This window comes from Lithobates pipiens, unplaced genomic scaffold (genome assembly GCF_037356315.1).
Source record: "Lithobates pipiens isolate NorthernLeopardFrog02 unplaced genomic scaffold, aLitPip1_a1.2 Scaffold_19, whole genome shotgun sequence".
Lineage (NCBI taxonomy): Eukaryota > Metazoa > Chordata > Amphibia > Anura > Ranidae > Lithobates > Lithobates pipiens.
In genome coordinates, this window is record NW_027507764.1 from 511051812 (window position 1) to 511074491 (window position 22680).

General features: G+C 42.6%; 1 protein-coding gene across 1 annotated transcript in view; it reads left to right on the forward strand.

Annotated features, from left to right (window-relative positions):
* Positions 1–22680, forward strand: part of BAALC (BAALC binder of MAP3K1 and KLF4) — a 160737-nt gene that overhangs the window by 106810 nt on the left and 31247 nt on the right. Inside the window, exon 2 of the mRNA XM_077493140.1 lies at positions 20315–20478. Within this exon, the coding sequence (XP_077349266.1) occupies positions 20315–20478 (164 nt within the window). The remainder of the gene's footprint in view (positions 1–20314; positions 20479–22680) is intronic.

Below are 22680 nucleotides of genomic sequence, written 5' to 3' on the forward strand. Positions count from 1 at the left end.
TTATCTGATCTCTGTTATATTCTATATATTACTATATATATATCTATATATTATATACTGTAGCCTGCATTTTATCGCCTGTTCATACTGCACAGAATTCTCTCTGTCTACTGCAGTAGTGAGAGCTCTGTGATTAGAGGAGGGCCAGTTATAAGACTTTGACAGGTCCATAGAATGGCTTTCCCCATGGCTTTCTTGTTTTCTTATACTCCTATTCATTTAATAGAGGTCCACCGGCTTTAGACTCTCCAAGCTGGCAGAATGTTAACTACAACTAGAAAAGCACATCACTGCCAATACCCCTCCTTTATAAATCAGCCCCTATGGCATGGGGGAATTCTGTATTACAAATTAAAATTTCAACCTTTTCTGCTGCGCCTTGAATATTCCTCAACCCTCAGCTCCATCAGATCAGCAATCCACAGATCTGACACAATGGGGGGTTATTTACGAAAGGCAAATCCACTTTGCACTGCAAGTGCACTTGGAAGTTCAGTCGCTCTAAATCTAAGGGGTAGATCTGAAATGAGGGGGAGCTCTGCTGATTTTATCATCCAATCATGTGCAAGCTAAAATGCTGTTTTTTATTTTCCTTGCATGTCCCCCTCAGATCTACAGCGATTGCATTTCCAAGTGCACTTGCAGTGCAAAGTGGATTTCCTTTAGTAAATAACCCCCCTTGAGGTTTATTTTGGTGGTATTTAATCACCAATGGATTTATTTTATTTTTTGCTACTTTTTTTTTTTTTTTTTGGTAAAGCTAAAAACGCAGGCAAAAATTATTAGTGTGAAAGGGCCCATAGAGTCCACAAACTATGGTATATATTTTAAAAACAATCAATCCTGATATACTGATGGCCTATCTAATTTCTTGAGGCCCTAAAATGCCAGGACAGTACAAATACCCCCCAAATGCTCCCCTTTTGGAAAGTAGACAGTCCAAGGTATTTAGTAAGGGGCATGGCAAGTTATTTGAAGTTGTACATTTTTTGTCACAATTTTTTGGAAATTTTTATTTTTTTCTTACAAACTGTCACCAGCACAGTACAGGGTCAACATATAACTGGCGTGGCAGTGATCGGGGACACTGACTGGTGACAGTATGTAAAAAAAAGAAAAAAAAAAAGAAAGGTTTTAATAATTTTTTTCAAAAATATGTTTTCCTTTTTTATTACAGAGTTGCTCACAGAGATCACATGGTAACGGCAGCAGACTGATTGCCATCCAGTGTGTCCGGTGAACACAGCTGGTGGCAGAGCTTGCAGCAGCGTGGCCCAATACTGGGAGGATGTCATATGATGTCCACCCACCATGGCAGCAATCCCACTCAGCCATCATTGTACTTAAGGCTGGGTGGGAAGCGGTTCAATGTTAACTCCACTCTCGTAAGGGTAAAAAATAGCAAATAAAAAAAAATTATTATAGCGTAAACAATTGCTAAGTCATATTGTACCTGAATGTTATTAAAAATTACCTTACATTTTCAATCTGCAGCACTGGAATTTTCTGTAAAATGCACTGTAATATGGCTACCTGAAGATGTTCTGTACACTGATGGTGTACATGAAAACCCCCGGACACGTCATTTCCTGTTGAATGATTGGCTTACTCAATTTTCCAGTGGATTGCAACCAAGATACAAGTCAGATTTTTGGCATCTCCTGCAGTGAAAATGACAGTGAAAATAGTCACAAAATTAAAGCACATCTAAAGGCATGCAGACTCTGCCACTTTCCTCATTAGAACTCTGCAAGTGCAGTAGCAAATTGTTAATCGTAAAGTCACTCCCATTAGATTCACTTTCCACAGTCAGACACAGGCAAACAAACATCTATTTCTTCAGAATAACAAAAAGAAATCTGCAAAAAGTTTGTTAAAATCCCTGCAAAGTACATAGATCACCCAAAGGGGAATACTTATTTCTCAACAAAAGTGAAGTTACTCGTTAAATCCAAATCATTATAAACTGTCAATACATGCTCTATTACACATTACATATGTTCATACTCACTTTGCCACTATAGGTTTTTTTTTTTGTAGATTGCAAAAAAACTGGTTGATCCTGCTGTTCACTGTCCCTTCCTCCTTGTCTGTGTCCCCTCTGCAACCTAAGATTATGTAGACCAGCCATTGCCACATCTACTGAGCATTCTCCGGTTTTAGTTTCCTCCTTTTTCTTATCTGTGCAGCCCACATGACTATAGAATCACACATGTGGGTGTATACACAGTGGTAAATGACACTCCCCTCCCTCCTTCATGTCCTCATATTGCTAAACACAATGCGGGCGGGAGATTAGATGGTGATTGATGAAGGCTTCACCTCCCTGGTAGTCCCAGAACATACCCACCCTAGACACAGCCTATAAATGCTTTCTCCAGATCTTGTTAGCGTGTGAAAGCTATTGTCAGTCAACTTAAACTCCACCTACAGCATGTTATTGCAAAAAAAAATAAAACATTTCTTGGAAATATAGATTTGTAATTAGCTGTAAACACTTGCCAACCACCCACAATACTTTTTCTGCAAGCGGGTGGCACAGGCAGGCTGGATTACATATATGTACATCATCCAGCCTGTTCTGGGTTACGTGCGGTGGGGATTTAGGTGCCCGCGTAACGGTGATCTTGTGATCACTATGCAATCACAAGGTCAACAAAGCTGTTATGAATGAATTTATTCATAAGAGCTTTCTTTCCTATGGCACCTGGGCCAATCATAGCACCCTGTACCATGTGGTGCTAGCTGTAGCCAATCACAATCAAATCACTAATAATCACATCTGTTATGAATGTAACCTAATCCTGACAGTGCAAGACCTTGTTACAATGATCATCATTGTTACAACAATCAAAGTGTAAAAAATGTAAACCTCACACAGAGTAGTACAGTATTACTATGGTGACACTGAACTACTCTGATGAAAGTATGTAAGAAAATAGTAAAAAATAAATAAAAAAAGATTTAAAAAAGTAAAAAAAATAATTTACAAAAATATATATTTTTTTAACATACTGTCAGCAGTCAGTGCCCACATCAGTTATATGATGACAGTATGTAAAAAAAGGGGGTCATTTGGGGTATTTGTTTGGTCCTGGCATTTTAAGGGCATCAAGAAACGAGATAGGCTGTCAGTACACAGGATTGATTCATTTTCAACTATATATACCATAGTTTGTAGACGCTATAACTTTCACACAAACTAATAAATATATACTTTTTGGGATTTTTCTTTACCAAAAACATATAGCAGAATTTATTTGGCCTAAATTTATGAAGAAATGTGATTTGATTGGATATGGAAAGTAGAAAATGTCATTTTTTTTTTAAAATTTTCAGTCCTTTTTTTATTTATATCGCAAAAAAATAAAAAAACAAGTGGTGATCAAATAGCATCAAAGGAAAGTTCTATTTGTGTGAGAAAAAAAAAAAGGTATAAAAATTTAATTTGGATACAGTGTTGCATGACCATGCAATTAGCCATTTAAAGTGCTGAATAGCAAAAAGTGCTCTGGTCATGAAAGGGGGTAAAACTTTCCCGGAGCACAAGTGGGTAAAACATTTTAATTACTTATTTTGATTCTCTATTCTGAAAGCCTTCTTTTATGTCATGTGACTGACGCGGCACCAATCAGAGCTGTGCAGACACAGATTTATAGTCCAGACGTCCGACAGCTGCTATAGAGCATGCATCAGCAGAGTGCTAGAAACTTTGTATCTCTCTCTCTCTTTGCAGAAAAAAAAATTGTGTGTGTGAAAAAATGAATTCAATATTAAATAAATTAAATATTAATAATAATAATAAAAAAAAAAAATACCTGGTTCAAGGTTCAGCACATGAACTGATTGTGTTATTGTGCTAATTTAACTCTCACACTCCAGTCCTGCTGTACAGGGACTGAAAGAGGCTGATAGGTCAAATTCAAGTATACTGCATGCATTTAAAATTGAATAATTAGAGAGCTGGATTAATTGGTGCATTTTATATCTGTGTAAATTCATCACTGTGTTAATATAGATTATCTGCAGATTTTCTATGGTTAGATGGAAAAAGTGCAGCTGATTTCTCCATGTTCGCTAAACTGAGTGGATGGAGGAATCTCCCACTTTTTCCATCTAACCATAGAAAATCTGCAAATAATCTATAGGTGTATGGCCAGCTTTAGAGAGTATTTACTTGGTTGCTGTTTTTATTGTATCTATTCACATTTGCTCAATAAAGTTTAGTAACTACATTCTGCTGCATCTCCTTCTAACAATCTCCGCAGCATTATTGCTGGAGCATATGGTACCATCACACAATATTGATATCAATGTGCCATTCTGTTGTAGATTTTTAAGACTATTTTTGTCAAATAAAGAATATATTATGGCACCATTCTTTTATTTACATATGATGGAAACAGGCAAATCTTTTCTACCATATGTCTTTTAAAGTACATTCCAGTAATCATGGAATTCACCGCACAGATGGATGAGCTCTCTTATAAAAAAAAAGTCTCTTGATTAACTTGCCATCTCTTCATTAAATTCACTCTTCCCAACACAATCATGAATAATGAGCATAGTCAGAGGTATTTTCTTATAAAGATATTTTTTTTGAAATGAGAATAAAAGGATAAAAAAGCAAACTTAAATTAAACATGGGCCCATTTGTAGTGCATTTAATTGCCCGGCAGCAGTTAAGCACCATGACGTGTCTGTACATAGGTCATTTGTAGCAAAGAACGCTCCAGGATCCCCAGAACCCAGATAAATGCTGTAGGCTTACTTAGAGCAAAAATAAACTCAGAGCTCAAGCCATAGCTACCTTCAAAATCCTAATCTTTCTCCAGATTTTTTTTTTTTTTCTTGCGGTCGTGCAGGATTTTATTGAAAATCACCATATGCGCAGGTACTCTGAACTCCTTGTTTTTGTACTATAAGATCAACTTTGCGCATCTGCTTGCATCCATTTTTTATTATTTTAACCAATTAATTTTTATTCAGAACAAAAAAGTTAAATTTTTTCAACTTTGTTTTTTTTTACATAAACGTATATAGAGTTATAGAAAGAGAAGAATAAATCTTTATTTATGGTATGACAGAGCTTGGCAAGAAGGTGGGCCGGTTCACACTGCGGGCGATGCGAGGCGACACCGACTTGCCTCGCCGCGACCTGCCGCGACCTCAGCGGCGATTTGCAAATGACTTCTGTATAGAAGTCAATGCAAGTCACCCCGAGGTCGCCCAGAAGTAGTACAGGAACCTTTTTTCTGAATCGGAGCGACTCGAGTCGCTCCTCTCAGAGCGGTTCCATTGTACAGAACGGGGGCGACTTGTCAGATTGCGGCGAGGCAAGTCGTGTCGCCTCGCATCGCCCGCAGTGTGAACCGGACCTAATAGCTCATGTAATCAAATTACATTTTTTAATTCTCAATAAACGAGAAAAAAAAGAAAAATGTCAACTGGAGTTATAAAGCAGGGTGTTTTTGCATAATGCGGTGACTACTTTACTGGGAGTAAATATTAATAGACAGACTTGTTAGAAAATATAATAATAGGCAGATGTTAATGCATTCATCTGATCAAAACAGTTGGAGTTGGGGCTGAGTTAGGAGAAATCAACCAAGTTCATTATATAAAAAAGAAATTGGGGGGACATCCACTATGCTGATAGTATATTTTACCCCTTTCCTTTTATATATATATATATATATATATATATATATATATATATATATATATATATATATATATATATATACATATATATATATATATATATATATATATATAAAAATACAATTATTATATATAGTGCTATATACTATTTCACAAACAAAATAATGGATATCATGTCTACAATTATTGCAATGGCCTTGTTGAGAAGTACATTGACATGACATTTCCTATCCCTTGGATTCTGAAGCACATTCCATTTCACTTGGAGAGGGCACTGTACAGCTTCCTATCTCGCCTCCCACACATACAGTAAAATCACAGAGGTAAATAATCCTTCTGTATAGCATATATTTGTTCTAAAATCGAATTAATGTCTGCTAGTACTAGATGGAGCTTTCTGCAATGCAACAGGGAATTTTCAGCCTAGAGTGAAAAAAAGGTTTGAATTATTTAAGAACTTTGAGGTTGATCATTCAATGCCCAGATGGGTTCTGGGAGGCAATGACTGTAAGATCCGGATATTTATTGGCCAGGTTTTGTATTGCTAACTTCCGCAGCGGTGACCAGTGTACACCAACAAGTTGAATAAATAACCTTCAATTTTCTAACTGAAGCGTCCCCCTCCTCAAATTTTTAGGGGTTCTAAAGGTGTCCCTAGATGTACACAAGGAGGTTCAGATCTGTGGAAGTGAATCTAACTACTGAACAATTGATAGCAGAGTGTGCAGCCTTATGTACACCTGTATTGGCCAAGCATACGAGTTTATAGGTGCAGATACTAGGGCCACTGGCTATATCTCCTCAAGCCCTCACTGATGTTTGTAGCTGCAGGCACTGTGGAAAAAATAACCCCCAAAGTTCACAGCAGATTTTTAAAGGGTTACTAAACCCCAGGACCCTATATCTGGTCTACCATAGTACACAGAACAAGGAAATGCAAATATTTTAGTAAATATAACCTGATAAATACCTTTTATCATCAGCAGTATACAGCAGTTGTGACTTCTATGAGTGTTTGGTTAAAGCTTGTAGGAGAAGCTTTCATTCTACTCTGGCTGTCCTATCAGGATCCAGGACCCCTGACCCTCTATCTGTATAGTGCTGATTGGCCCTGTGCTGGTCAAATGCACCCTCCCAAGAAGAAATCTATTTAGCAAAACACACCAAACTTAGCATGTGCAGCCTGTCCCCTGGCTCTATATTATCAGGAAATATATTGGGGACAGAATAGGTGCAGGTGCAAGTCCCCCTTCTGAGTCACTACTTGTCTCTACCCCCTTCCCCACCTATGAGCACCGTCCCTCAGTTTCAACCCCTACCCGTCTACCACCCACAACAAAATACCACACCCAGCAACAAAGGATCCACCCAAGCCGCATTATCCCCCCCCCCATAGCAACAATGGCTCTCCCAGCAACCAGCATCAATAGACCCTCCAGTAGCCAACAACAATAGACCTCTACCTCAACAGAAGATCCCTACCAACAACATAAGATTCCCAACCCCAGCAACAATAGACCCTCATACAAAAACAGATCCCCATCAGTGACAATAGATCAACCAGCATCAATAAACTCTCTAGCACACCCCACACCCCAGACCCCTTGCTATTACATACATACAGTGCTGGAACTGCATTCCCCCACGTTCCTGCTGAATAAAAGCCCTGAGGACAGTGGAAGAAGTGGAGGATCTGTGCATACAGAATCAAACTGCCTTTTTGCACAATGCAGAGGTTTAACTCCTTAGGTTCCACAGTAAGTATAACAAGGATGCTTTACTGAATATACAGACGTATTTTGCTGTTGTGGGTTTAGTAACACTTCAAAGTTTCAAGAGGTCTCTGTGAGCAGCTCAACTCAAGCTTCCCCCCCCCCCCCTCCCAGAGCTCTGTGTTTACATTAGGGAGGAAAAAACTGGAAGGGGGCTGAGTAAGTGTTGGGAGAAGAAGCAGAAAGAGGTAATTCACTGCTGGGAGAAGAAGCAGAAAGATGAGTCACTGCTGGGAAAAGAAGCAGAAAGATGAGTCACTGCTGGGAAAAGAAGCATAAAGATGAGTCACTGCTGGGAGAAGAAGCAAAAAGAGGCGAGTCACTGCTGGCAGGTGGAATACAGTGAATGGTGTCACTGCTGGCAGAGTGAAAAGACTGAGCAGAGTCACTGCTGGCAGGACAGATAAAGATAGCCCGATCACTGCTGGCAAAGAGCTGGGTGAACTGAGTCCCTTCTGGGAGAAGGAAGCAGAATGAGCTAGGTCAATGCTAGGAGGTGGAAGCAGGGTGAGCTGAGTCACTTCTGGGAGAAGAAAGCAGAATGAGCAAGTTGCTTGCTATGGGGGCACTCGGCAGGAGGGAAGGGCCAGGAGCGCTGGCAGGGAATCCAAAAAAAGTAGGATTAGGTAAACCTACCTTTAACCACCTCAATACTGGGCACTTTCACCCCCTTCCTGCCCAAGCCAATTTTAAGCTTTCAGCTCTGTCATACTTTGAATGACAATTGCACGGTCATCCAACACTGTACCCATAAGAAATTTGAATCTTTTTTTTCACACAACTAGAGCTTTCTTTTGGTGGTATTTAACCACTTAAGCCCCGGATCATTTTGCTGGCCAAAGACCAGAGCACTTTTTGCAATTCGGCGCTACGTCTCTTTAACTGACAATTGCGTGGTCATGCGACGTGGCTCCCAAACAAAATTGACGTCCTTTGTTTCCCACAAATAGAGCTTTCTTTTGGTGGTATTTGATTACCCCTGTGGTTTTTATTTTTTGCGCTATAAACAAAAAAAGAGCGACAATTTTGAAAAAAATGCATTATTTTTTACAATTTGCTATAATAAATGTGCCCCAAAAATATATAAAAAAAATATTTTTTTCCTCAGTTTAGGCCGATACGTATTCTTCTACATATTTTTGGTTAAAAAAATTGCAATAAGAGTTAATTGATTGGTTTGCACAAAAGTTATAGCGTTTACAAAATAGGGGATAGTTTTATGGCATTTTTATTAATTTTTGTTTTCTTTTACTAGTAATGGTGGCGATCAGCAATTTTTATCATGACTGCGACATTATGGCGGACACATCAGATATTTTTGACACATTTTTGGGACCATTGGCATTTATACAGCAATCAGTGCTATACAAATGCACTGATTCCTGTGTAAATGACACTGGCAGTGAAGGGGTTAACCACTAGGGGGCAGTGTAGGGGTTAAGTGTGTCCTGGGGAGTGTTTCTAATTGTAGGGGGCGTGGCTACGTGTGGCAAGTCACTGATCTCTGCTCCCGATCACACGGAGCAGAGATCAGTGACACTATCACTAGGCAGAATGGGGAGAGGCTTGTTTACATTAGCATCTCCCCGTTCTTCCTCTCCGTGAGATGATCGCGGGTATCCCCATGGCGATCGAGTCCACGGGACCCGTGACCCTACTCACAGAGCTTGCCGTGGGCGCACACGCACTCCCACAGCCCACCTCTTAAAGGGTAACGTACAGGTATGTTAGCGTATATGAAAGTGAGGCACTCGGCAAGCGATTAATCACCACTGTTTTTTTTTTTTTTTTGCTACATAAATAAAAAAAGACTGAAAATTCTGAAAATAACATGCTTTTTTTGTTTCTATTATATAATTTGCAAATAAATAATCTTTCTTCATAAATTTAGGTCAAAGTATATTCTGCTACTTTTCCTTGGTGAAAATATTTCAAAGCCCAATGTACCTAGTAAGAGGCATGGCAGTTTTTTGAATTTTTTGTCACAATTTTGTGGAAAATGAAGGAATTAAAAAAATAAAATCACAATTTTTTTTTTTTTTACATACTGTGTCACCAGTGCAGTACAGCACTACCATATAACTGGTGTGGTGGGATCAGGGACATTGACTGATGACAGTATGTTTAAAAAAACACACTTTGACCAGAGCAATACAGTGCTACCATAGTAACACTATACTTCCCTAGGGGAAGTGATCAGGATTTTTTTTTACACATTATGATTGCTTATTCCAAGAGATTTCATTGGTATAAGGCAGGGGTGTCCAAACTTTTTTCAAAGAGGGCCAGATTTGATGAACTGAACATGCTCGAGGGCCGACCATTTTGCCTGACATTCTTTGAACCATTAAAATTCGGTCTAAGTGTGTTCGGCCGAGCACTAATACACTACCCAACAAGAATTCTCATGCCTTTGTGGCTGTGTGTGGTGAAGAGATGAACTCAAGTGTATTATTTGGATACACCGTATTTTTTGGGGTATAACACGCACCTTCACTTTAAGAGGGAAGCTTCAGGAAAAAAAAATTAATTTTAAATAAAGAACTGAAGCAAAATAAGGGTCAGTGCCCATCTGCAGACCCACAATTGCCAGGAACGCAGCGCCCACCATTGCCAGGAACGCAGCGCCCACCATTGCCAGGAAGGCAGCGCCCACCATTGCCAGGAACGCAGGCCCACCATTGCCAGGAACGCAGGCCCACCATTGCCAGGAACGCAGCGCCCACCATTGCCAGGAACGCAGCGCCCACCATTGCCAGGAACGCAGCGCCCACCATTGCCAGGAACGCAGCGCCCACCATTGCCAGGAACGCAGCACCCACCATTGCCAGGAATGCAGCGCCCACCATTGCTAGAATTGCAGTGCCCACCATTGCCAGGAATGTACCCACCATTGCCACGAATGCAGCCCCACCATTGCTAGAAATTCACTCACCATTGCCAGGAATGCAGCCCCACCATTGCTAGGAATGCAGCGCCCACCATTGCTAGGAATGCAGCGCCCACCATTGCTAGAAATTCACTCACCATTGCCAGGAACGCAGGCCCACCATTGCCAGGAACGCAGGCCCACCATTGCCAGGAACGCAGGCCCACCATTGCCAGGAACGCAGGCCCACCATTGCCAGGAACGCAGCGCCCACCATTGCCAGGAACGCAGCGCCCACCATTGCCAGGAACGCAGCGCCCACCATTGCCAGGAACGCAGCGCCCACCATTGCCAGGAACGCAGCACCCACCATTGCCAGGAATGCAGCGCCCACCATTGCTAGAATTGCAGTGCCCACCATTGCCAGGAATGTACCCACCATTGCCACGAATGCAGCCCCACCATTGCTAGAAATTCACTCACCATTGCCAGGAATGCAGCCCCACCATTGCCAGGAATGCAGCCCCACCATTGCTAGGAATGCAGCGCCCACCATTGCTAGGAATGCAGCGCCCACCATTGCTAGAAATTCACTCACCATTGCCAGGAACGCAGGCCCACCATTGCCAGGAACGCAGGCCCACCATTGCCAGGAACGCAGCGCCCACCATTGCCAGGAACGCAGCGCCCACCATTGCCAGGAACGCAGTGCCCACCATTGCCAGGAATGCAGCGCCCACCATTGCTAGAATTGCAGTGCCCACCATTGCCAGGAATGTACCCACCATTGCCACGAATGCAGCCCCACCATTGCTAGAAATTCACTCACCATTGCCAGGAATGCAGCCCCACCATTGCTAGGAATGCAGCGCCCACCATTGCTAGGAATGCAGCGCCCACCATTGCTAGGAATGCAGCGCCCACCATTGCTAGGAATGCAGCGCCCACCATTGCTAGGAATGCAGCGCCCACCATTGCTAGGAATGCAGTGCCCACCATTGCCAGGAATGCAGCCCCACCATTGCTAGAAATTCACTCACCATTGCCAGGAATGCACCCACCACTGCTAGAAATTCACTCACCGTTGCCAGGAATGCAGCCCCACCATTGCACGGAATGCAGCCCCACCATTGCACGGAATGCAGCCCCACCATTGCACGGAATGCAGCCCCACCATTGCACGGAATGCAGCCCCACCATTGCCGGGAATGCAGCCCCACCATTGCCGGGAATGCAGCCCCACCATTGCCGGGAATGCACCCACCATTGCCAGGAATGCAGCCCCACCATTGCCGGGAATGCAGCCCCACCATTGGCAGGAATGCAGCCACCATTGCCGGGAATGCACCCACTATTGCCGGGAATGCAGCCACCATTGCAGCCACCATTGCCAGGAATGCAGCCACCATTGCCAGGAATGCAGCCACCATTGCCAGGAATGCAGCCACCATTGCCAGGAATTCACCCCCAATTGCTAGGAATGCAGCCACCATTGCCAGGAATTCACCCACCATTGCCAGGAATTCACCCACCATTGCCAGGAATTCACCCACCATTGCCAGGAATGCAGCCACCATTGCCAGGAATGCAGCCACCATTGCCAGGAATTCACTCACCATTGCCAGGAATGCAGCCCCACAATTGCAATTGCCAGGAATGCAGCCACCATTACCATCAATGCAGCCATGGAGGGCAGGACGAGCGCCAAAGACATCCTACAGGAGAATTTCCTGTTTACACAACGGCCCCTTTAAGAGAAAGTCCCGCCTCCTCTGATGGACAGAACAGTCGTCCAATGGCAGAGCTGGGACTTCCTATTACAGCTGCCATGTACACAGGAAATTCTCAGCCTGTGTGCACGGCACTCGTCCTGCCTCCTCCCTCCAAGGCAGCTGGACTATATATCTTTTGTGACCCCGGCGCTGGGAGATCGCCGGGGGCCACAAAAGATGTATATGTTTAAATAACCAGGCGGGCCGTTCAAAACCGGACCGCGGGCCGCGATTGGCCCGCGGGCCGGACTTTGGACATGCCTGGTATAAGGCAACTATTTTTACTGAATAAAACTGATTCATTCAGTGTTTTTTGTTGTGATTATCTGTGATTGGCCAAAGCTAATCACATGTTACAGATGGGCTGTGATTGGCCCTGTCTGTACCATGTGACCAGTGCCGGGACAAGGTCATCCAGAGCCCAAGGCAAACATGCCAAACTGCACCCCTGCCCCCAAGGTGTATGAGCATTATGCGTCATCAAAAATCCCCCCCCCCCCAAAAAAATAACTGAGCACTAATCTTTTTCACCCCCTAAGCATAAATCCCCCCTCCTCCCAGTGCAAATCTGTTCCCCTGCTGAAATCCCCCCTCCCAGCACAAATCTTAACCCCCCACCCCCCCAAATCCCCCCAGTTCAAGTGCTCCCCCACAAATCTTATCCCCCCAATTCAAACGCCCCCCCCCCAATTCAAGTGCCCCCCCCCCTCCATGCACACATTATTTACCCCTAAGATTACCCCTCCCAATAACCCCACTGCAAATCCCCCCTTCCAGCACAAAGCGCCCCAATCATCCTTCCTAGCACAAATCTTCTTCCCCCCATTCCTTCTTGACCCTAAATTTTAGCATACCCCCAAATTTCCCCTCCTAGAACAATACTTACTCCCTGCTGCCCCCCAAATCCCCCATTCCAACACAAATCCCCTCCCTCTTATTTCCTTGTGGTGCCCCTCCACCGCCCATGATACCACAGTGCCCAGGGCAGCCGTCCCTCCTGCCCACCCCTTGTCCCGGCCCTGCATGTGACCAATCACAGCTAGCAACACAATTGTATACAATGGATGGCATAAAAGGAAGCCATCCATTGTTTATAATTGGCATGTGATCTGCTGTAATTGGTCACAGCGATCACATGGTACTGGCAGCTGGTCAGTATAGTGATCAATCATTGGCTGAGCAGGTAAGTATAACATGTTATTTTTATAAAAAATACAAACGCTTACAATCACTTTCAGTGCTTCTGCTATGATTCTGAATTGATTTCTTTGCAGTTTCTGTAGCTACAGAGGTCAGTGAGGGACTGTTTTAAATTGTATTTGACACTTGCATGTCCATAGCCTGCCCACAGGTTCACTTTAAGGGAAAAAAAAACAATTGGGAACTAGGGTTGCCACCTTTTCTTCAAGTCAAACCCGAACACTTTAGTGGGACACAGCATTTTTTTTTTTATTGTATAAACTATACATATATTTTGCTATTAAATAACATTTCTTATCATAAGAAGTTAATAACAAGAGTCTCCCTTTACATCAGAGTCCACAGAGTTCCTGTTTTACATCTGAACTCACAGAGTTCCCTTTCACTGTAAGGGGGGACTCTGCAGACTCTGATGTAAGGGAGAACTCTGGGAACCCTGATTTAAGGGGGAACACTGAGAACTCTGATGTATGGAGAGATCTTGGGGATTGGAGTATGGGTAGACACAGAGGGGTAGGGGTGGGGGGAAGAGGTGCCAATCGAGCCCTCTCTCCTCTCCCGTCTGTGTGTGTGTGACTGGAGGAACTGTTAGTGCTGACTTTGGGCAGTGTGAAAAAGTGTAACAGACACTCTCAGCTTAGACAACTGCAACCAGCAACCCTGCTGGGAAGCCATAGTCCAGTCTAAATAATGTGTCCGGGTTTCAGACAGTCTGAAACCCGGATGCATGATTCCAAACCCGAACTGTCCGGGTGAATCCTGGACAGGTGGCAACCCTATTGGGAACCGAACTTTGCTATAATGATTTACACTGTAATCTGGAGCTGCTATTCTGATCCTGCCTTCACTATTCGGTGGGTTGCTGACTTGGTGAACCCCGTTTACAGCATTGTCTAAGTTTATTGGTCTCACATTTAGCAGTATGCAAAATTCAAGAGCTAACACTCAACCCCCTGATATCTACTTATACTAACAAGCTACCCTGTGTTCTTCTGTAAAGGCATTTGGCCCAAGGGAAGACAAAGAAGTTGTCACATCATGCCATTTACTTGTGTAATCTTCAAAAGATCTACTGTTGATTTTTTCCATTTTGTACATGTTCGTTATGCTAATCCCTGAAATCCCCGTTGTGATACATCTTCTCTTCTCTCATTATAAAGAGACTGCTGTAGAGAATTAACTCTCTCCTGACTGGTCCTTACTGTACAGTAATCAATGACATGATTTCCAGCATATGTTGCAATAATTATGTACATCATGTAAAATAACCAGCATGGCCAGCAACAAAATACACTATGTTGTCAAAAGTATTGGGACACCTGCCTTTACACACACACATGAACTTTGATGGCATCCCAGTCTTAGTCTGTAGGGTTTTAATATTGAGTTGGCCCTAACCCTGACCTTAACCAGACAGAACACTTTTGGGATGAATTAGAGCAGAGACTGCGAACCAGGCCTTCTCGTTCAGCATCAATGCCTGACCTCACAAATGCGCTTCTGGAAGAATGGTCAAACATTCCCATAGACACACTCCTAAACCTTGTGGACGCCTTCCCAGAAGAGTTGAAGCTGTAATAGCTGCAAAGGGTGGGCCACCTCAACCTTGAACACTACAGACTAAGACTGGGATGCCATTAAAGCTCATGTGCCTGTAAAGGCAGGCGTCCCAGTGTAGTGTAATGTAGTTTTCATTTGTCCATTGTGACACTCAGCTTTTGTGTTTTTTAAAACAAATTTGTGTTCATAAGACTACATTCATACTATCCTTCTGCATTTGGTTTATTTAAATGCAGGAGAAATTACTTGGAAAGTATAAGTAAACTCTATGCTTCCCAGATCAAGATTCCCTGTGTTTAAAGCAGCATTAAACCTCCAAACAATAATGCTTTAAATTGCAACAAACCAATTTTTAGATTTGGTGGATGCATTCGTTTTTTAGGCTTTTTTTCCCCTTTATTTTTATCTGATGGTCCAGCAGGTCAGTCTGTTATTTTTTAACTGACATTAAAGCAGCTCATAGATTATTCTTTTTTTTTTTTTGCTCAACTATCAGTTTAAAAAAAAAAAAGACTTGATTCCCCCTTCCACACATATTGATGTTGATGGTGGAATCCTGCCCACTGAGTCATGGTATTCTGACAGCGGGGATACTTCACCGCCATCAGAATACACTGATCAGCACTGACGGCTAAAGCCTGCAGCGCTGATTGAGCAGTAAAATACCAGTCAGTATCAGTAGATCGACTTCTGTACAACCAGCCTGCGCATACATGGAGCTACATTTTGGCGGTCCCTACTATACCGGCTAAATTTCGATCCATGTATGGCTTGCTTAACAGATGTGAGTTGACCAAAGTAGCAGTTAGAGGGTTAAGACAAACCATTTACCACTGACAGTGCTTTCAATGGTCAGATTTTATTTGCTTATGTAAAACCAGGGCTTTTTTTCTCAAACAATAGGAGCTGGAACTCAACCACAACCCCCCAAGACCCCTCCACCCACACACCCTCCAAATCACATCAAATAGTGGGTGTGGTCAGTCAAATTTCATGAACAGTAGGAAGGTCTTAAAGGGGCATTAAATACCAGGATTGCATTACATACAGAGTGCAGAGTTCAGGGGGGTTACACACAGAGTGCAGAGCTGTCACTTGTAAACACAGAAACTGGACTTCTGTGTTTACAAGCGCTTGTAGTGAACTGGCCCCCCCAAAGGTCTGAGCCAGAGGTGGTGGAACTGAGTTCCACCAAATTCCCCCTGAAAAAAAGCCCTGTGTAAAACCTTTATCCCAAAAGAAAAAAAAACTATTGCTGTAACTGCTTATAAAATGTTAACTGTAATTCAGCTTCAAAATGTTAGTCAAGTCCATTTAAATCTGCTAGTACATCTAATGTTACCCTCCTCCTAGACTGACAATGTTACTGTCCAAAAGTTCTCCTGCCCGGTATAAATCCAAGGGGGATCGGAGATTCGCTGTCCAAGGGCCTCAGCTATGGAATGTTCTACCAATCAACATCCGCCTGGAAGAAAATCACCTGGCTTTTAGGAAAAAACTCAAGACCTTCCTCTTTTAGCAGATGATCAAAGCTCGCCACAGCGCCTAGAGGTGATTCAGTTCGCATTGTGCGCTATACAAGTATTTCATTCATTCATTCATCCAGAGTGGAGGCATTCTAATGCAGGAGGTGTGTTACTGGCCAACAGTAATTATTGGCAGGGGTTTCCTAGGACCATAAAGTTAGTTCAAGGGTTCCTCTTTGCTGAAAAGGTTGAGAAAGGCTAATCTCATAGGCGACTTTTTGGACCACAGAGAAATACATCCCTCTTCACATTTTGTGGACAGCTTGGAGATGCCTCCCACGGAGAACTTCCACTTAAAACAAATTTTGCACTTTCCTAATTTCTTCAAAAAGGTGCCGCTGATCTAACAGTATGCACCATGTTTGAAAACAAGTTTATGCAGGATGTGGCTCCTGGGGGGGGGGGGGGGGGGGTCTTAGTGCTCTACAGGCTGTTTACCAGCCCCCTGACTAAATTGTCTTACCAGGTGGCATGGGAGAGGGACCTGGACAAAGCCTCTGAGGCAGAGGACTAGCACAAATGGAGTTCAAGCATCCATAAAGGTATCCTCAATGTTGCCCCGATTTGGGCAGGATACAAAGAAAGTAAATGCTAGATGACACCTAGTGCCGGAGTGTCTGTCTAAAATGTATCCTGGAGCTTCACCCTCCTACCTGAGGGGTTGTGGCCAGATGGGTACAACACTACACATATGGTGGACATGCCCCAAGGTTTGCCGCTTTTGATGAGGGTTCATTCATTTATATTTTCGGTCACAATGGTTAATATCATTAAAGATGCTAGGGTTGCTCTATTGAATAAACCAGTGGAAAATGTACCCTGACATACCCTGACTGATTCATTTTATGTTCCTTGGGGCAAAAATTGCCATTGCCACAGCATGGAAAATTCTTGATATAGATATGGCAATAATGAAACGTAAGCTTAAAGCGGGAGTCCACCGGGACTCCGCGTTTTTTTTTTTTTTAAAAAAGCCAGCAGCTACAAATACTGCAGCTGCTGACTTTTAAATAGTGACACTTACCTGTCCAGCGCGCCCGCGATGTCGGCACCCGAAGCCGATCGCTCGCTCGTGCCGCCGCCATCTTGGGTATGGGAATCAGGAAATGGAGCCTTTCGGCTTCATTTCCCGGTTCCCTACTGCGCATGCGCGAGCCGCGCGGCGCAATCCGGACGGTCCCCGCTGCCTCTGGGAGCTGTGTCTTTCCCAGCAGGCAGCGGGGCACTTGCTGAAGGGGGCGGGCGCTTGCGGAAAGGGGCGTAACGTACGCCCCTTTCCGCAGAGAGCTAGCCCGGAAGTGGGTGCAGTTACCTGGATTATCCAGGTAACTGCACCCCCCTCCCCCCTGAAAGGTGCCGATTGTGGCGCCGGAGGGGGGGGGGATTCCGATGAGCGGAGGTCCATTTTAGGGTGGACCTCCGCTTTAAGTGGATCATGTTGAACGAAATAATTGTGAGTGTTCTACACGACAAACAATCCCTATTCGATAAAACATGGTTCCTTGACTTACCTACTTGCAGGTCCCTAATACATAGAGATGGATTTTCCTTTTTCCTTCTTCCTATCCCGTTTCCTTCTTTTTTTTTCCCTTCACTGTTCTTAGCCAAACGTGTATGTAGCTCTTTTTTGTATCCCGGCCTATTCTGGGCATATTTTGGAGAACTTGATCCCACATATGGAATAGTTACAATGGTGATAGTTACAAGTGCCTTAATTATTGCACAATTTGAGTAAGGGGCATTATTGCCACTTATACTCTTTCGTAAGGATTAAGTTATAGCAATGCTAGGCTCCCAAGTCCAGGATCTTTCGTATGTATATCTGCTTCATCGAGGGGTTAACCTGATGGTGTACCTCCTGCATTTATAATACTAGAATGCTCTAGTAGTATTATATAAAAATTTTAAGTTTACCCACGTTAGAGGCAGGGCCAGTGCTACCACTAGGCAAACTAGGCAGCCGGATACTGGTGTTCCTACTCTCTTCTCTCTGCAGCAAGCAACTAAGTCTCAGCATCAGCATACAGCCGCCACTCCATTCGCACGTAGTCTCAGAGGTGCAGCGGCAGTGGAGGACTGTGTCTGCGTCCTGAATCCCGAATGAATGGAAGCAAGCAAACATTCATTTATGGGCACAAGTAGGCTACATTTGATGGGTGCTGGTGAGACTACATTTGATGGGCGCTGGTGAGGCTACATTTGATGGGTGCTCCATTAAAAAGGTGGGGTATACATGGGCAGAGCAAAGGGGGTGGAGTCAGGGGTGGAGCCAGGGGGGCGGCAAAATTAAGTTTCGCCTAGGGTGTCAAAAATCCTTGCACCAGCCCTGGTTAGAGGTCCCCATGGCAGTTCTTATCAAGGTGCTGTGGTCCTCATCAGTTTCTATCTAGCCTTGTATTTTTATGTTTCCCTGTTACATGTTTGGAGCAGACGAGGATTGTTCTCTGTTCAATTATATAATCTCTTTGTTTTTTTACTTACTTGTTTGCTAAAAAACTGTAAAAACTTTTGAAACAGAGAAAGACTGGTCTATACTTACATGGCAATGCAACTGCTGATATTACTGTATCTACTTGTTTTTCTTTTGAAGGTAACTTTTTCATCATATGTTTTTGTTTGAATTGCCCAGTTTTGTGACATGTATACTTGAAGTACCACACTTTGCGCTACTCTTCTGTGAACAGAGAGGTTTGAAAAGGTGTGCTCTTGCTGTCTCCATTTAATTAGATATTTACAATCTTGCTGGAGGAGCTTGTTGACTGTTTGACCTTGTAAGAAAGCCTTTCATTATGGATTTTGGCTGTGTTTTTCATTTCTCATCCTAGAAATTCTTCGATTCAGTAATCTGTAGCACCAGAATGAGTGTACAGTAGCTCTCCTTACCACTTAAAGTGCCACTGGATATATTGGACAGGTCAACTTGAATGCATGCACTGTCTAGTGCACTGTATAGGGAAAAGGTTCACCACTATTATTCTTTCTTGACCTTTTGTTAAAACGGAAGGAAAAAAAATAGGAGAATAGTCTCTAGCAGCTTTTAAAGCCTTACAACCTCTTTCTGACTGCCCCGGTGTCCCCTTAAGCAGTTTTGAACGCCCGGGGGCATGAAGGATCTGTAATCATGTGGTCACATGATCAGAAGCTGGTCCCGCCGGCTACCGATCTTTAGTTCTGACCGAGAGATGTCTTTGACAACTTGGTCTTTGTGCTGGGAAGATGCAATGAGCATGTTCTTAGCACATAAATTTGGCTGCCCAGATGCATATGTGTAGCGTGTGGGCATTAAAGCCCAAACTTTTGCCAATGCACATAAGTGTAGGCCGATCGTAAAGGAGATAAAGGTGCCCCCCCCCCCCCAGATAAATATCTAAAGGTTCATGAAAAAGATCTCCCAACAAACTTGAAGATTATAGGAAATGTACATCTGAGCATGAATGCCGTTTCTCCTGATCTCTGCTTCTGGAAATGCTAGCTGACAGCTATCATATTGATCTTATGACTTCTGTACTTTTTGGATTCCTGACCAAGAACAAGTATGCAATTATTGATGTTATCTGTGTAAATGATGTTAGCTGAACCCACTGTTTTCCGGAGTGCATTCTCCACGTGTTGCTTTACAGAATCCATTAAAAGTCAATGGCGATGCAGTTAACTGCCAAATTGATTTTCCAAAAAAATATGTGGAGAATGTACTCCAGAGCAAGGAAATAGGAACTTAGCTTACAGCAGTGGTGTTCATAGGGATAGAGAGGGAGGGAAAATCCCCCCAACTGGAACACAGAATGGTAAAAGACATTAAATGTTTGTTTTCTAAGGCATTATTGGTTTAGGGTTTCCAAAACATATATATATATATATGCATGAGTGAGTGTGCATATTTAGTTATTTGTTGCTTGTGTTTTTTTAAGTGGGTAACAATGCACTTAGTTTCCATTTTTTTTTCTTCTATAGGAATTTTAGAAGATGGAAAGTCCACTCAAACATGTGTTACAGTGTCATCCTCAAGCAAAGAAGGGCTTAAAAAAACTAGTTCAGGAACACAATGTGGAAAACCAAATGTCTATTCCACAGGAACAAAGACTCAGAAACAGAAGAGCGTATGCAGAACTACAGAGGTAACAAGACTCAGCCCACCAGTTCCATCATTCTCACTCCAGTCTTTGACTTTTCATGTGCATTCAATGCAGGCAGTTGTAAAGTCAAATCAGGTGCATTATTTAACATCTGTAGAAGATGACCGCAATGGTTAGACTTCCCTGCAACTGATTGTGACACTATCCCAGGCCACACACATCTATCTATCTATCACACATTTCTATAACAGATACAGTGCCTTGAAAAAGTATTCATACCCCTTGCAATTTTCCACATTTTGTCATGTTACAACCAAAAACGTAAATGTATTTTATTGGAATTTTATGTGATAGACCAACACAAAGTGGCACATAATTGTGAAGTGGAAGGGAAATGATAAATGGTTTTCAACATTTTTTACAAATCAATATATGAAAAGTGTGGTGTGCATTTGTAGACATGTGCACACTGAAATATTTTGTTTCGGAATTTCGGTTTTGTCCGAAAAATACATTTAGTTACTTCTGAAATTAGTTATTTATTTAGTTTAATTAAAAATGCATTCCTTTCGAAAATCCAAATTAATTAAGGTTGAATCTGTCAATTGAAGGCTTATGGTGTCTGTCGGATGTTCTATGAAGATTCGAGGACGCAGCTAAACTGTATGACACCGCAATCGTACATTTCCGGTTGAATACTCCACCCACAAGCTATAGTAGACATCTAATGTTTTTGAGTAATAATTATTAATTATTATTACTAGTGAAACAACATTAGAACTCTTCTATAGCCTATGGGCAAAGAATTTGACTGTAAATGTCTGCTCGTGGTGAATGTATGTTTTTAGCTGCTTCGTCGAATCTTCATGTCGAACAGTAACAGTATTATACATATTTTTGATCATATCAAATGATACAATACTTGTTTGTGTCTGGTCAGGTCGAATGGTCTACCACAAAATGACTCTGTTCTGCAGCATGACAGGCCAGCAAGCTCAGAACATAGGTTAGACCTGCTGACAGCACTGCCCTACCCCCTACTTTTATCCTGCCTGTCTTGCGTCAAGATAGGACCCCTCCCTGAGCGTTTGTATCTCCAGCCCTATGAGCATCTCAGCTGTTGTGCCACAGGTGGCATCGTTTTAAACCAAAGCTGCTGTGTGGTGAAACAAAAATATTGCTGTTCTGAAGTCTAAGGAATAGGAAAATCTGTGAAAGTTTTTCTTCTTTCTGAGCCCATTCTGAGTACACCATCAAAGTACGGCTACGAATTTGTGAGATGCTTAGGGTGGTTTTCAGCTACAAGGTCCGGGTCCCTGTATGTTTCCAGTGGTCATCACTGCAAGCTAAAGGCCATGGCTGCGTTACAGCCAAATGCCCTTTTTTGCTTGCTATCTGGTAAGCAGGCCTTTGATTCGGTGGTCAGGCACTCTTTTCAATGAGTGTAGTCACTGTAGTGTCATTGGAGGACTGATTTATATGGGCTATTGTTTTACCAATGTTAATATACATATTGCTACTCTAAATTTTTTCTGTATATTTTTGTGTGTATCCCACATCTGAGCTGCTGCCTGTGTTGTTTTTATTATTCTCTATTTTTAGTCTAGCGCAGTTTTTTTTTTCTACCACAACAGCCAATGGAATTGCATTGTATCGAAATTCAAGCATATAACTTCCTTCCTGTTCGTTATGCGCTCCTAACGGTTCTAATAGAATTAGGTTAGGCACATTTGACCACAGGTTCGATAGACACAGATCGCTATTTTCATCAGCATGTCAAATCTTCTATCTATCATCTATATCGTACTGTTGTTGCAACAATACAGCAATATAATAGATATGAAAATAAGGCATTTTTTTAATTTCGGATCTTTTTGATTATGCGTGTACGTTATCGTTTTGTTAAAGTGAACACGAAAATCAAAGTAATTAGATGAAAATGCATTTGGACGATAACAAATGCACATGTCTATGCATTTGTATTTAGCCCCCTTTACTCTGATACCCCTAACTAAAATCGAGCAGAACCAATTGCCTTCAGAAGTTATCTAATTATTAAATATTGTGCACCTGTGAGTAATTTAATCTCAGCATAAATACAGCTGTTCTGTGAAGCCCTCAGAGGTTTGTTAGAGAACCTTAGTGAACAAACAGCATAATGAAGGCCAAGGAACACACCAGACAGGTCAGGGATAATGTTGTGGAGACGTTTAAAGCAAGATTAAGTTATAAAAAAAATATCCC